Raw genomic sequence first — 12,693 nt, forward strand, 5'->3', positions numbered from 1 at the left:
TTTATTTATTTTATTTTAAATTTAAAAAAAAAATCGATTTTTTTCATATTTTTTCGAAATTTTTTTTAAAAATATGACGTGGCATGCTGATGTGGCAAAAAATCTATGTGGCGTGCCACGTCAGCCGCCACGTGGCATGCCACATCAGCGGTTAACGGACACTTAACACCGTTTTCGGATTGTGTAGGAAATTGCAGTTAAATCGGGTAGTTCGTGTATCAATTTGGCACATTTGATAATTTGGTGTAGTTTTTTGTCAAATTAAAAATTCGTGTAGGAAAATGTCTTTGCAAAGTTGGTGTAGGAAAATGTCATTTTCCCTGAATCATATTATTTTGTCGCAATATGTAAGGTCCTTTTTGTTCTAGAAAAACACGGTCGATGGATAGATATGTTTATCTGCTCTTTTCGTAACATTAATATTTGCTTTCGTGTATTATCCATATGAAAATTGAAAACAAATAATTGTGGTTCAAGGTTTTTTAATAAACTTATCTTTATTTTTATTTTGGATAGTGGGTAAATAAATATTATTATATAAATTATATTGGATAATATGGTATGGTACTACATGGCCTGCCTAAAGAAAAAATTTAGGAATAGGATGTGTGGATGAGATCAAAACGGATTGAAAATTCAATGACCTTCTCGATTGATTTGACTTCCATTTTCTATCTATCATTCCTATATATCCATTATCCAATATTTTCTATTTCGTTGACCAGCTGACTAATTTATTATGCTATTTTTTCATCTATATGTATTATTATTATTATTATTATTATTATTATCCGCAATAAATTTATTTAATTCAATGCCCTTTTTTTCCGGACCTGGCCATAGAGAATGGCACGCTTTAAATAAATTTATTGAAATATGATCCTAGGAAGAAAGTAATATTCTCGGACTTCCGTAAATATATATATATATATATATATATATTCAATAAAGAAAAGTGTCCTTTGAAGACATTACCAATTTGTACAATTATCTTTTTTTCCCCAAAACCATGCAAATCACGAATATATATGACGTAATATGATATAATAATTCCATGAAATTCATATGAAGAGAAAAGGTGAAAAGCTATTCTAATTTGATAGCGTTAGATTCTCCTCCTCCTTTTGAATTTATGTTTATATGTAATTTTTGTTTTTGTTAATGGGAGGCGTTGATTTCGCCACGAAACGATGCCGTGGGGAGACGACAGAGGAATTTCGGCATCCATTTCTAGAGTCATTAACTACGCACCAAAAAGGCACAAACTTTATCTAAAATTAGCATCCCTTCAATTTCTCACCCATCTTTTCCTCTCCGCTTCCTGTGGTGATGATGATGATGAGCATGTCTTGATTCAATCAGATAACTTTGTAATGCAATAGCTTTAAGTTTCATATTAACGAGAATTGATATCTTTTTCATGTTTAACTTATTTTTTGGTATTATATGGCAAGATCACATGCGAATTTTGACTTCGAAAATCGCAGTTTAAGCAATAATAATAACATTTTTTTTTCTAACCAGTACTCCAATTATAGTATAATAAGGCTCAACCACACAAGGATTTTTTATTTTATTTTTTTTGTAGTTGTGCTTCTGCAAAACATGAACACGTTTCTTTTGCTATGAATATCGCGACCTTTTCGTTATAATTATTTAAAAAAAAAAACACGTATAGTATTAGTTTAATCAAACAGGCTGAAACCCATGTCGTCGTCAGACTCTTCCGCCGGTTCTTCCTTCTTCTCCTCTTCCTTGGAGGCAGCAGCTGGAGCTGCACCACCATCTCCTGCAGACATGGCAGCCGCAACAGCCAACTTGCTAGGATCCTGTAACATATCATTTTCCCACTTCACTATGTTAAAAAAAAAAAAAAAAAAAAACACGATTGAGGGGGGGGGGGGAGAGAATCTTGCGGAGAGAGAGGGTTTTGACTTTTTTTTTTTCACTGCGGTAAGAGTTTCGAGAGTTTGACGTGTTTCTTATGTAATTTTAGGATATACAGCGAGACTTTGGTCAAAGAAGAGAGGGATGTCTTGTTACAGCGATTTTCTATTTTTAGAGATTCAGGTAAAATTAACTAATTAAGATGCTCCTCGTTCACGATCTGATTTTACTATTTATGGCATGTATATAATCTATAGAATTCCAAACTAATCAATTAGAGGAACGTATAATTATAAATTCACACCTCAAATCGCAAAAAAAAAAAAAAAAAAAAAAAAAAAAAACACGATTGCTTGCATATCAATGAACAGGACAAAACACCTTCAGGTACTCCTTCACTTTCTCAGCCTGAGGGAATGTGTACTCCGTTGCTATGGCAACAGCAAGCACATTCTTGTAGGCATTGATGAACATGTGAGGGGCAGCGGCTAGGGTCGGGTAAGAGATGGCGAGAGATAGAGCGGTGACCATTGAGACACCAGCAGCAAACTTCTCCATAAGGTCATCCTCGGTGAGATCGAGAACCTCGGGGCTGAAGACAGACCCATTGTCGTACACTGACTGAACTATGAGACCATACGAAAAGGGTCGGATGCCTAGCTTGGCCAGAAGGGCAGCCTCAGAGGATCCAACCTTGTCGCCCTTCTTGATGAGCTCCACAGGGGTGATAATTTCGACAGTACCCTTGTTAATCTTGGTAGGAATGTTAAGCACCTGATTAAAAAAAAAAGGAGTTAGATGCTTCCAAATGCTTTGTAGGAAGACACAGGGCTTTAACGACAGACCTGGAAGAAAGAGGTCTGTGATGGGTCGAGACCAGTGTTGCCAGGAGGCACAACCACGTCAATCGGCGCAACCAATCCCACACGGGCAGGAGCTCCAACCTGATAAAATGAAGAAACCAAACGTTTATGATCAATTAAGGGTCCACTGTAATACCAGTTACCCACCAAAACTATATTCTAGGTACCTCTACCGAGTGAAAGTTTAACGACAAATACGAGACAAACCGGCAAAGTCTATTTAAGTTCTGAACGAGTTCACCTAAAAGCTACAATTTTTTCAAGCCATATTGAAATGCAATTTGCATTTAGAACAAAGGCATTCTCTAACTTTAGAATCACGAGTAATAGATCAAACAAATGACCCCAACCAAGGCACTATCATATGAATGCAAACGATAATTCAAGCAATAACATTAACAGAGAAATGGTTTGGATGAACAGACCTTGTACTTGGCAACTTCCTCGCTCACTTCCTTCAGGTCACCCTTGGTGAAGATAAGCCCGACATTGCCCTAATAAAAATACAACGAAACCATAATTACAGCCTAACCAATCGTAGCTCGACCAAATTTCATCTAACTAAAATCCAATTCAGCTTAACGCGACCGAGACGAAACCTGGAGGAGGGTGATGAGGTTGAGGAAACCATTGTTGCCCGTCTTCTCAGCATGCATCCTGATAGATCTCTTCATCATCGTGTTCTTACCCATGAGAACGACCGAGTCGCCTCGCAAACCCTTCCGAATGCTCTGGAGCTGGTTCGAACCGACATTGTCCGCCGCCACGACAAGGATCTGGGTGTACTCGTCCAGTAGCTGACACAGCTTCGCGTCGTAAGCAATCTTCTTTTCCGCTTTAGTGGGTTTCACCGCCATTGCTACTCAAAACAAATCTACAAATATACCTAAAACTAGGGATTAGGTACAAAATCTGAGGGCCAAGACGAAGCTAGAGTTCGTACAAGGTGGACAGCTAACAATGCCGTCACTTTAACCTCTGCAACTCGAATCTATGGAAGGTAAAGAAGAAAAACCCTAAAAATTTGCGAAGGCTGATGAAAAGAAACATTTGAAGGGTAGCGAATGTATATAGGTAGAGGAGGCCCACGCTAAGATTTTCGCGGGGTTGATCAAGATCCAACGGGTGATATTTATTGGATCTGTGGGGATCTTATGGTCATTTGTGGGCCTAAATAGATCTTATTGGGCTTATAGGCTCATATATAGATTTCCATATGATTTGTTTTTGGTTTTTTGAATTTTGTGATGGGCTTAAAAAATTACGAATATGACACTATTTCTCATGCCCGTCGTCTTCCTCACCGTACACTGAAAATGCAAAATCTGAACGTATATTCCATACTCTATATGGATTGAATCAATATACAACCTTTGTCTCCAGGGGAGACAGCGAAACCTAAAGGTTGATCTGATCAGAGGGAAAGCAATGGCTCCAAGAGGAAGACCCAGAAAGGTAAGCCCTTGCTTGTTACATTTTCCCGCACTTTCCCGCATTTTCTCCCGTTTTTATCGGAGCTTAGTCATCTTTTCCACTCCCACGCCTGTGCTGTTGTGTGTGGAATTTTGGGTTAGAATTTCGCTAGGGTTTTGAATTTTTCTTATGTTTCCTTTGCTAGAAGATTGGTTTGACGCGCGCTGACGCAGCTCGAGACGCCATGAAAGCTTACGGGTTTGACATGCGCTTGATCAACGAGACGATCAAGGAGTTGCTGCAAGTGGGTTCTCTGGTTTTTGCGTAGAAAACTTGTGATTATGATTTTTTCCTTGTATTTACTGAATTTGACTGTTTGCCCTGTTTGGATTCTTAGGTCTATGGTGAAGAAGGGTGGGTTTTGATTGAAGAGGCTTCTTACAAAGTCCTGCTTGATGCCATCATTGAAAAGATTGAAGAACAAGCGAGAGCTGAGAAACAAGACCATGAGCAGGTGATTTTCTTTCCTGTAATCTTTGTTTCCATCTCTCTTCCTTTCAATGGAGATACATGTTCTAGAGATGGTACTTACAGTCATTTTTGGGACTGAGGATGTGAGAAAAGAACTGGACTGTTTCAAAAAAAGTTTGATCTTTTCTGTTTGGTGTCTCTCTTCAAAGGAGGGAGAGTGGGCTCTCAACAATGAGATGGGTTTTCTCATCTTGTGGGAGAAAAAGCAATTCTGTAGTTGCAGTTATAGATTATGAAGATTTTGATTTTTGTATAAGGATTTTTGCAACTTCGTCTGAGAATTCTATTTCAAATTGCTGGTTGTTGTTGTTGTGGAAGTGCTTGCTTTACAAATGAAAGTCGTAAATTGTTTTCTTGGCCTTGGCAGTTTGAATTAGATTTGTAGCTTTCATCCTCATAACTGAGGTTGTAATTTTACTGATTTAGATTGGCAAACACAAAGTTTCTCCCGTCTCGCTTCTTTCACCATTATCTGTGATCACATATATGAAACTCATATTTCCCTTTCTGGATTTGTAAGTCTGACTTGCCACGCATCGCTGTTGAACTTATCTTCTAATTTAAACTTTATAACAGCATCATGTTCCTGCTTTTGTTAATGGCATTTCTTTGTCATTCTTCTTTTGATTTGTGTATACTTGCCTGTGTTTAGAGTAGTAACCAGAACTTTGTGTAAAAAATAGAGAAAAGAAGGATTGAGATAGAACTTTATTAAAGAGATGTTCTCACTCTCCCCCCCTGCAACTTTTTCCCAATATTAACCTGAAAATGGCGTGAGCCCTCACCATTGCTATCAATCAGTCTGCCCCATGCATATTCCTCTTGAGACTTTGTCTTATCGAGGAACATTCTTCTCTTTTTTTTTTATGAAAACTTCGGAGTTTTCGTCCATATTAATGGTCAACCGGGTAACTTACTTCAGGAGGAGCATACCGAGGGTAGTGGACACCAGATGGAGAACAATTCAAGTCCTCATGTGGATGTTGAGCCAGAGAAGAGCCCTAACCAGGGCACTGAGATTGGCACGGAAGCTGACCAGGCTGAGGCTGATGCTTCGTCATTCACTAACGAGGTCATCCTTGACTCGCTGGCCCGCCATTCTGAAGGAGGTAACTCATCCAGCCACTCCACTTGGAAACATTTGTGGGCTGCCTTAAGGCTAAAACTTCTACCTTGACCTTGACCCATTATTTCTTCTCTGTTTCCCAGCTAAGCACTCACAATAATTCCAGTCACATAGGACTGGTTTCCTGATCAAACAATGTTTACGACTCACTCTATGTTACTACAAATGTTTCCTGATTATGGCGATGGCTTTACCAGGAGAAGTTTTAACCACAGTTGCCGTGGAGATTGTAGAAAGCTCAAAGGCAAAGGAAACAGAAAACGTCAACGTCTGCATTGGAACAAACGTGGGTACGGAGGAGGAAGGCCTCCGATTCATCGCTCACGCCGAAAAGAGTTCTCATCCTCACAACGGATGGATAAGCAGCGACGAGGAGGAAGGGGATGATGAAGAAGAAGAGGAAGAGGAAGCTTATGTGGTGCTAACTCCAGAGCCATTGTCTGAAGAGCTACAAAGGATACTGGAGGAAGCAAACGGACAGAGGAAGAGGAAGAGGAAGTCGACGAGGTGGGATGTCACACCCGAACAACTCAACCCTCTTTAGGGTTTTTAAACAAATGCGTTTCTGTTACTTGCAGTTGAAGAAACACAGTTCGACATCTGTTTTGTATAGGAGTTAGAGGGGCTGTCTTTGTATATCTCCGGGGTCTTCTTTAACCTGAATGAGAGTGAAACTGTAAAACGAAAAGCGGGAATATGTTGTGTTTCGTAATTTTTGTTTTCAAAATACGAAAAAATCCAAACAAAATTGTTAAATCGATTCAATTATAATGAAACACAAATAAATATATAAATATAAAGTTAAATTATAAACACCCGGAAGTGAATTAATTAGTAAAAGTGCATATAGATTCTTAGTACTATTTATTGATTTAATAATCGAAGGACTCATCAAACCATATTTAAAATAACCTCAAAAGTGGGTTTTCTTTCCTCCCACGGATTATTCTAAAGATAAATCATAGTTTAACCGGACTCCCAAATCCCGAACCGGCCGGTTCAATCCAGAGAACCGAACCGAATCAAAATCAAGCCCTGGCTCCGCCGCCGCCGCCGCCGTTTTTGCCGTGACACATGGAGGAGAAATTGGTGTTGAGATCAGAGTACATGGAAACAACTTTGGAGATGTTCCCGTTGAGTTCTTGGATCAAAGACACGTTCTTGACCATGTTGTCCGCCATTCTTGACTGGTGATTCTCGTTGACTTGTTGGATCAGAGCCCTGTTCCTGTCCAGAACTGACTGGACTTGCCTGAAGTTCTGATCCAGTGTCTCCCACATCGCCGGATCACCTCCCTCCTCCGCCTCCTCCGCCGTTACGCCGCCGTTGCGCCGCCGCTTCATCTCGCCGTTGCGTTTCATCTTCTCCATTCTTCGAGATTCCACGGGCGATGAATCGAATCCGTTCATGAATTTTTTTGTTATTTTTTGGTTGGTTTTATCGAAAAACCACTTGCGGCTGTTTTTTTTTCCTTGGCCGCAAAAAAAAAAAAACAATTTCTGCAATTTGTTTGCTTGTGTTCGAAGAATTAATTTTTCCTCTCAGTTTTAGGTTTTTCTTTTCTTTTTTCTTTAATTTGCATTTCAACGCTCCATAGATACGAGATATTTATAGCCTAACTTCGACAGGTGGTGGGTGGATACGGAGGAGAGATCGGCTCAACACCACGCGCACAATGGCGCGTGAGATGCAAATCTAACGGGAATCAACACGTGAAAACACGCGCGTATGTGGGAGAGTGGCGGAGAAGGTAAATCTAGAAATATCTGTTGGCTTTCGTTGATTGGGAGAGAGGAATAAAAGCGTAGAGCACTTTTGCACTTTTTAGATATTTTTAAAAATAGGGATAAGGATCTTTCATTTTTTTAAAAAAAAAATTAAATATCTAAAAGACATTTGAATATTTGGAAAACAAAGACAGAGCATATGGTGTACGGTCTGCCAGCGAACAGAACTGAACTCCAATACATACGGATACCATGTCTAAAATCCCTTTTGAGGGAGCTTATTAAATTGAAACTAAGTTAATTTAGAGAATTTAATGCTCAATCTAAATGGTTTGAGTTTCAGAATTAAAAATAGATTTTAAATTTATTGACAGATAGTTTGAGGTTGAGTTTAACTTTAACTATTAAATCTTATATTTTGAATTAAATCTTAAATTTTGAATTTAAAAGGTTTGAGCTTTGGATATCGAAATATCAAAATATATTTAAAGATAGGATGAAGACAGAATATGTCGGCGAAGACTAATAGATTTATTTGAAGGTGAGATGAGATGAAGATTAGATAAGAAGTAAAGATCCATGCAAAGATATGTGAATAGAGACCGGATAAAAATGAGTTAAAATTACAAATTCATCATCAAACCAAATATTTTTTAAAATCATTTATAAGATTTAGAAAATTCGAATTCAAATATGATGTTTGGATAATTCATATGATATCTCGTTTGAAGCTATACATATAATAATCGAAAACCGAATATTTTTTTTCTTACAAACTCTATTACACAAATTCATTTTTCATATATATAACAGAAAAAAAAAACAGATTCAATAGTGAAAACACAAATTATTTAAACCATCATAAATTTAAACCATCATAAATTGAATCTGGTTATAGTTGGATAAAAATTGGCATATTGCCTACACTTCACTTGCAGATCAAACATCAAAGATCTAATTTTTGCAAACTAACAGTGATTTGGATATTTACCCAAACACATTTTGTGCTCACTTTACATAAAATATCTGTGGGGAGGACAGTCTTGGAAAGCTATGAAAAAGTTAGAGTATTTGATTCTTGGACTCTGTTTGGATATTTCGAGGACAAACAAAAAGGATCTGGGAAATAAATTGTAAAAATATGTAATTCATATTCGTGAAAAAGTATACTTTAATTAGCTGTAACATTTAGAGATGTTATATTGATGATTTTTAAGTTTAGATTTGTTATTTTATATCTATCGTTGGATTTTTATTCATTGTTCAATAATAGAAGTGATTATTTTTAAAAATAGTCATTTTCTCAATTATCTTTATATGTGATTTAAATGATTTAAATAATTTAATTACATAAAATTATATCTAATTAATTTAAATAGTATGCTACTCAAATGCAGTTATAAGTGTTTTGACCGCTGCTAATTTTAACTCTAGTGATTTACATATTCGGTTACCAAAAATTTATCTGGAAGCGTCAAAATTGGACACAAGAGAAAAATACCAAAAGTCTCAATCGGAATTCAATTCTCCCTCCCATTTTGTGCTTCCATTACCAAAAAGTAAAGAACCCAACTTTTATGGCACTTTATGCGCTTTTTGGCCCTCCATTTCCCTCCTCCTTTCGTTTTTCTCTACCCTTTCTTTTTTTCTTTTGCACTGTTAACTTATTAAGTAAAAAGGCCAACCAAACCAGAGATCCCACCGGCCATTGAAGAGAACACATGATGAGGTTTTAATTTCAGTTCGTTCATATAAAATAAAATAAAAAAAATACACATCGATTTGTAAATTTGTTATATCCATCTTGACATTTGATTTTTTTTTAATAATGAGACAATCTTAATTATGCTGAGTTCCATCCTCTAAATTATTCAATGTTCTTCCCACCTCTAAACATCACTCGAGTCCCTGCCTTGGAACATCATTTTCACATGAATATGATGGAATCATCATCAGCATCTTCCATCACGATGATGATGATGATGATGATGATGATGATGATGATGATGATGGGCATAGATGGCTCCAGGCAATATGACAATGGTGGGCATAAACAACTCAAATCTAAAGATGTATGAGAGAGGGTTAGTTTTCTTTGCGTTTTCTTCCAAGTATTGAAGCTCTCTGGAATCTAGGGCCGCCTATCCGCCACTTCTTGAAGGCTGTCACTGACGAGTGAGCTGCTTCATACACTGTCATCAAGCCACAACAAAAAAAAAAAAAAGAGTGGCATTTCTTTAAGCAATGAGGTTCTTGTGAAGACGGTAATGGATTCGAGTAAGGACTTACGGTTAGTTTCTTCTCTTGTTAGAAGTGACAAGAACTTGGAAGCTGTTACATGAGCTGAAGTGTATGCCTTTGTCAGTATCTCCTTGTATCTGATCTTAAACGCAGTTGACAGCAAGATTCCGATGGTTCTATCATTAACCCTGTTTCAACCAAACCATATGGAATGCAATCAAGCCTATATATAGACCAAACCGTTCCAATTACCTAAAAAAGATTCGAACACGTGTTAGTTAAATAGAGAAACTGTAAGTATCAGTGAGCAAACGAGAGAGACGATGAGAACAAAAGAGGTTTGCCAATTTAATTCTGACTGCACAATTAAAGCCGTTTGATAAACTGATCAAATAATTTTAGGAACTCAAGCCACATTCAGGGCGTAATGGCGAATGGCTTTGGCCTTTGGGTGACAAAGAAACTTTGCAACAAGATCTGAATTCATCAAGCATTGCTTTGCCTTTTCATGACCAGAGAGCAAATACCCACATAAATAAACAGATCCATGCAGACACCAAAGGCAAAATTACAAGAAAATGGGAAGCCAAGTAGATAGGATTAAAAAGGGACTTACAGAGGCTCAATCTTGCAACCAAACTCATAGAAGTATGGACAACGGGATTTTAGATCCACACAAGCCGCATCCGCCTGAATTTCTAGTCTTGTCCTGCATGGTGAACAATGCCATAGAGATTAGGGAATTGTACATAACGGAGGAGAACCAACTTCTCGAGACAAGGCATACATAAGCAAAAACAAAACCACACCAGCAAAATTAGCAATCCAGATCTTTGCCACCAGTACTCTAGTCTATGATCGCCTACAATCTATCACAAGAAACTACGAAATACTTACTTTTGGTTGAAACAGGCAGGAATATTGATGGATAAAACTTGCCTCAGAACCAGCTCATGAGCAAGCCAGAAGGGCAACTCCACTTTTGCACCTTGTTCAACCTGAATTACACGCGACAACAGAATAAAAATCAATTCAGTATCCCAACCATCTCTAAATCTACTCTACTAATGAAAATACTCACACAGTTTGTTTCTGCACTGGGATCGATGGTCACTCTGTTTGCTGTTTTGTGGAATAACACTGGGACAAACTGCAAGTAGTAACAATAACAAGTGATGCCAGGCTACTAGTTGAAAAGACAGCCAAGAACGCGAAGGAGAACACAACACTGACCTCTTCCTCTATAAGTATGTCATCGATATCATAGTAATTTGCCATTCTCTAAGGATAATTCTGCACAATCAGCTGGCTGATAAAATATGAGAAGCCAAGAAGCAAATCTGCAGCAGTGTCTTGAGATAGGATTCTTGGAAAGGACCACAAGCCAAGCATAAGACGCTCTGAGTATCCCTGGAGAAAGTTATCTCTGTTAACACCCGGATGCCTCCACTAAGAATATCAAAACATTGCTTACAAGTTCGAAAAGCGAAATCTTTCCTCGTAAGAACAAAGATCCCAAAATCAAAATCAAATCAAGCGAAATATTTCTTCACATTCAGCCAAGTTCGAATCTACACACATGGTACTCCTACTACTCCTACTATAATTCTACACACAAGCCTAAACTTTTTCTCAAGCCGACTTCAGTTGCCCACAAATTCGCTTAACCCAGAATCTGAAATTTCGAATTAAGAACGATGCCTAGATCAATCGACCGTTCAACTAAACAACACATCTTCAAATTCTACATTGGTTCTCAGCAATCGAGTACCAAGGACGAGCAAAACCGTAGGTAAAAACAGCCCGAGTGTTTGCGCTTAGTCATGAAATGCCGTAAAGCAAACATCTGACAAACAAGTCCAATCGCTCTGGAAATTGAGGCTAAACACACCGATTACCGACCGCGTTTGCGGATTTGAGTTACCATTACGCCCACTTCCATTTTCAGTCTTCTTCTGGCTTTCGGCCAAATCCCATCAAATACTCCGATGAGAATTTGTCCGTGACCGAGCCGGATCCGGCCATAACCAGTGGAATTCGGACGAATCGAGTTACGGCGGAGCCATATCGGTAATGCTTGAGAAATGGCATTCGAGAAGGGAACTGCAAAATCGAAGGAAGAAAGAAGAGGATTGAGCAGAAATATAACCTGGCGGTGGCGGCAGCGACTGCGATGACGGGAGAGATAATATTGCAGAATCTGAAGGAAGAGAGAGGAGACGACCGAGGCTGGAGCAAAATCACAGACAATCGACGAAAGAGACGACGCAGGGTCAAGCTCGCGGCAAGACAGGTGGCGAGGGAGGCTGGAGGCGAGTCAGGGTGGAGCTCGAGCAAAATCACCGTCGGCGGCGACCCAGGAGACGACGAAGTAGTCGACGACAGGAGGCAAGGCAGGCAGAGGAGGTAGACAGAGAGGGAGGAGAGTTAGGCGTCGGTGTTGTCGATTGGGAACTAGAGGAGGAGGGGAAAAGGAACCCTAAATTTTATTTCCATAGGTACAAAACAAATTAAAAGAGCGGGAAATTTAAATTTTGCTACATGTAAATCGCCCTTATTATCATTTTTAATTCCTACATATAAAATTCCTTATACCTTTTTCTAAAGGCAGATAAACAATTAAAAGAGCAGGAAATTAAAATTTTGCTGCATGTAAATTGCCCATATTATCATGTGACAAAAATTTTAAAAATAAAAATCATATATTAAATTATTTAATCAAGCGGAATGAATTAAGAAGCTAGTTCAAGTTCACTATTCAATAACCATATCGGCTATCCGAATGGAGAACCTTAGTTCCTCTTCCGGTAACTCAGGATTCTGCAATAAAATTTCAAATACCAGTTTTCTATATATATATATATATATATATATATATATATATAACCATATGGAATGCAATCAA

General features: G+C 38.3%; 4 protein-coding genes across 5 annotated transcripts; 1 reads left to right on the forward strand and 3 right to left on the reverse strand.

Annotated features, from left to right (window-relative positions):
• Positions 1-1,535: 1,535 nt before the first annotated feature.
• On the reverse strand, positions 1,536-3,795 carry LOC104824310 (60S acidic ribosomal protein P0). The gene is made up of 5 exons (XM_010556352.1): positions 3,350-3,795; positions 3,176-3,244; positions 2,733-2,831; positions 2,269-2,661; positions 1,536-1,829 (listed from the first exon to the last, which is right to left on the reverse strand). Exons 1-5 carry the CDS (start codon positions 3,605-3,607, stop codon positions 1,686-1,688), a joined length of 963 nt encoding a protein of 320 aa, XP_010554654.1. The 5' UTR covers positions 3,608-3,795; the 3' UTR covers positions 1,536-1,685.
• Positions 3,796-4,054: 259 nt separating this feature from the next.
• On the forward strand, positions 4,055-6,564 carry LOC104824311. 2 transcript variants are annotated; one of them, XM_010556353.1, is made up of 5 exons: positions 4,055-4,205; positions 4,369-4,467; positions 4,561-4,677; positions 5,617-5,803; positions 6,018-6,564. In XM_010556353.1, the coding sequence occupies exons 1-5, from the start codon at positions 4,179-4,181 to the stop codon at positions 6,362-6,364; spliced, it is 777 nt and encodes a 258-aa protein (XP_010554655.1). In that variant the 5' UTR covers positions 4,055-4,178; the 3' UTR covers positions 6,365-6,564. The 2 variants fall into 2 exon arrangements, with proteins under 2 accessions (XP_010554655.1, XP_010554656.1); XM_010556354.1 differs by having other exon boundaries at positions 4,372-4,467; positions 6,018-6,563.
• Positions 6,565-6,621: 57 nt separating this feature from the next.
• On the reverse strand, positions 6,622-7,401 carry LOC104824312 (protein EARLY FLOWERING 4). Its single transcript, XM_010556355.1, has one exon. The coding sequence runs from the start codon at positions 7,227-7,229 to the stop codon at positions 6,849-6,851; it is 381 nt and encodes a 126-aa protein (XP_010554657.1). The 5' UTR covers positions 7,230-7,401; the 3' UTR covers positions 6,622-6,848.
• Positions 7,402-9,390: 1,989 nt separating this feature from the next.
• On the reverse strand, positions 9,391-12,257 carry LOC104824313 (DNA replication complex GINS protein PSF3-like). The gene is made up of 7 exons (XM_010556356.1): positions 11,938-12,257; positions 11,022-11,198; positions 10,870-10,938; positions 10,686-10,786; positions 10,405-10,497; positions 9,837-9,976; positions 9,391-9,739 (listed from the first exon to the last, which is right to left on the reverse strand). The coding sequence occupies exons 2-7, from the start codon at positions 11,064-11,066 to the stop codon at positions 9,633-9,635; spliced, it is 555 nt and encodes a 184-aa protein (XP_010554658.1). The 5' UTR covers positions 11,067-11,198; positions 11,938-12,257; the 3' UTR covers positions 9,391-9,632.
• Positions 12,258-12,693: the final 436 nt, after the last annotated feature.

The sequence above is a fragment of the Tarenaya hassleriana genome, unplaced genomic scaffold (assembly GCF_000463585.1).
Source record: "Tarenaya hassleriana unplaced genomic scaffold, ASM46358v1 Cleome4, whole genome shotgun sequence".
Lineage (NCBI taxonomy): Eukaryota > Viridiplantae > Streptophyta > Magnoliopsida > Brassicales > Cleomaceae > Tarenaya > Tarenaya hassleriana.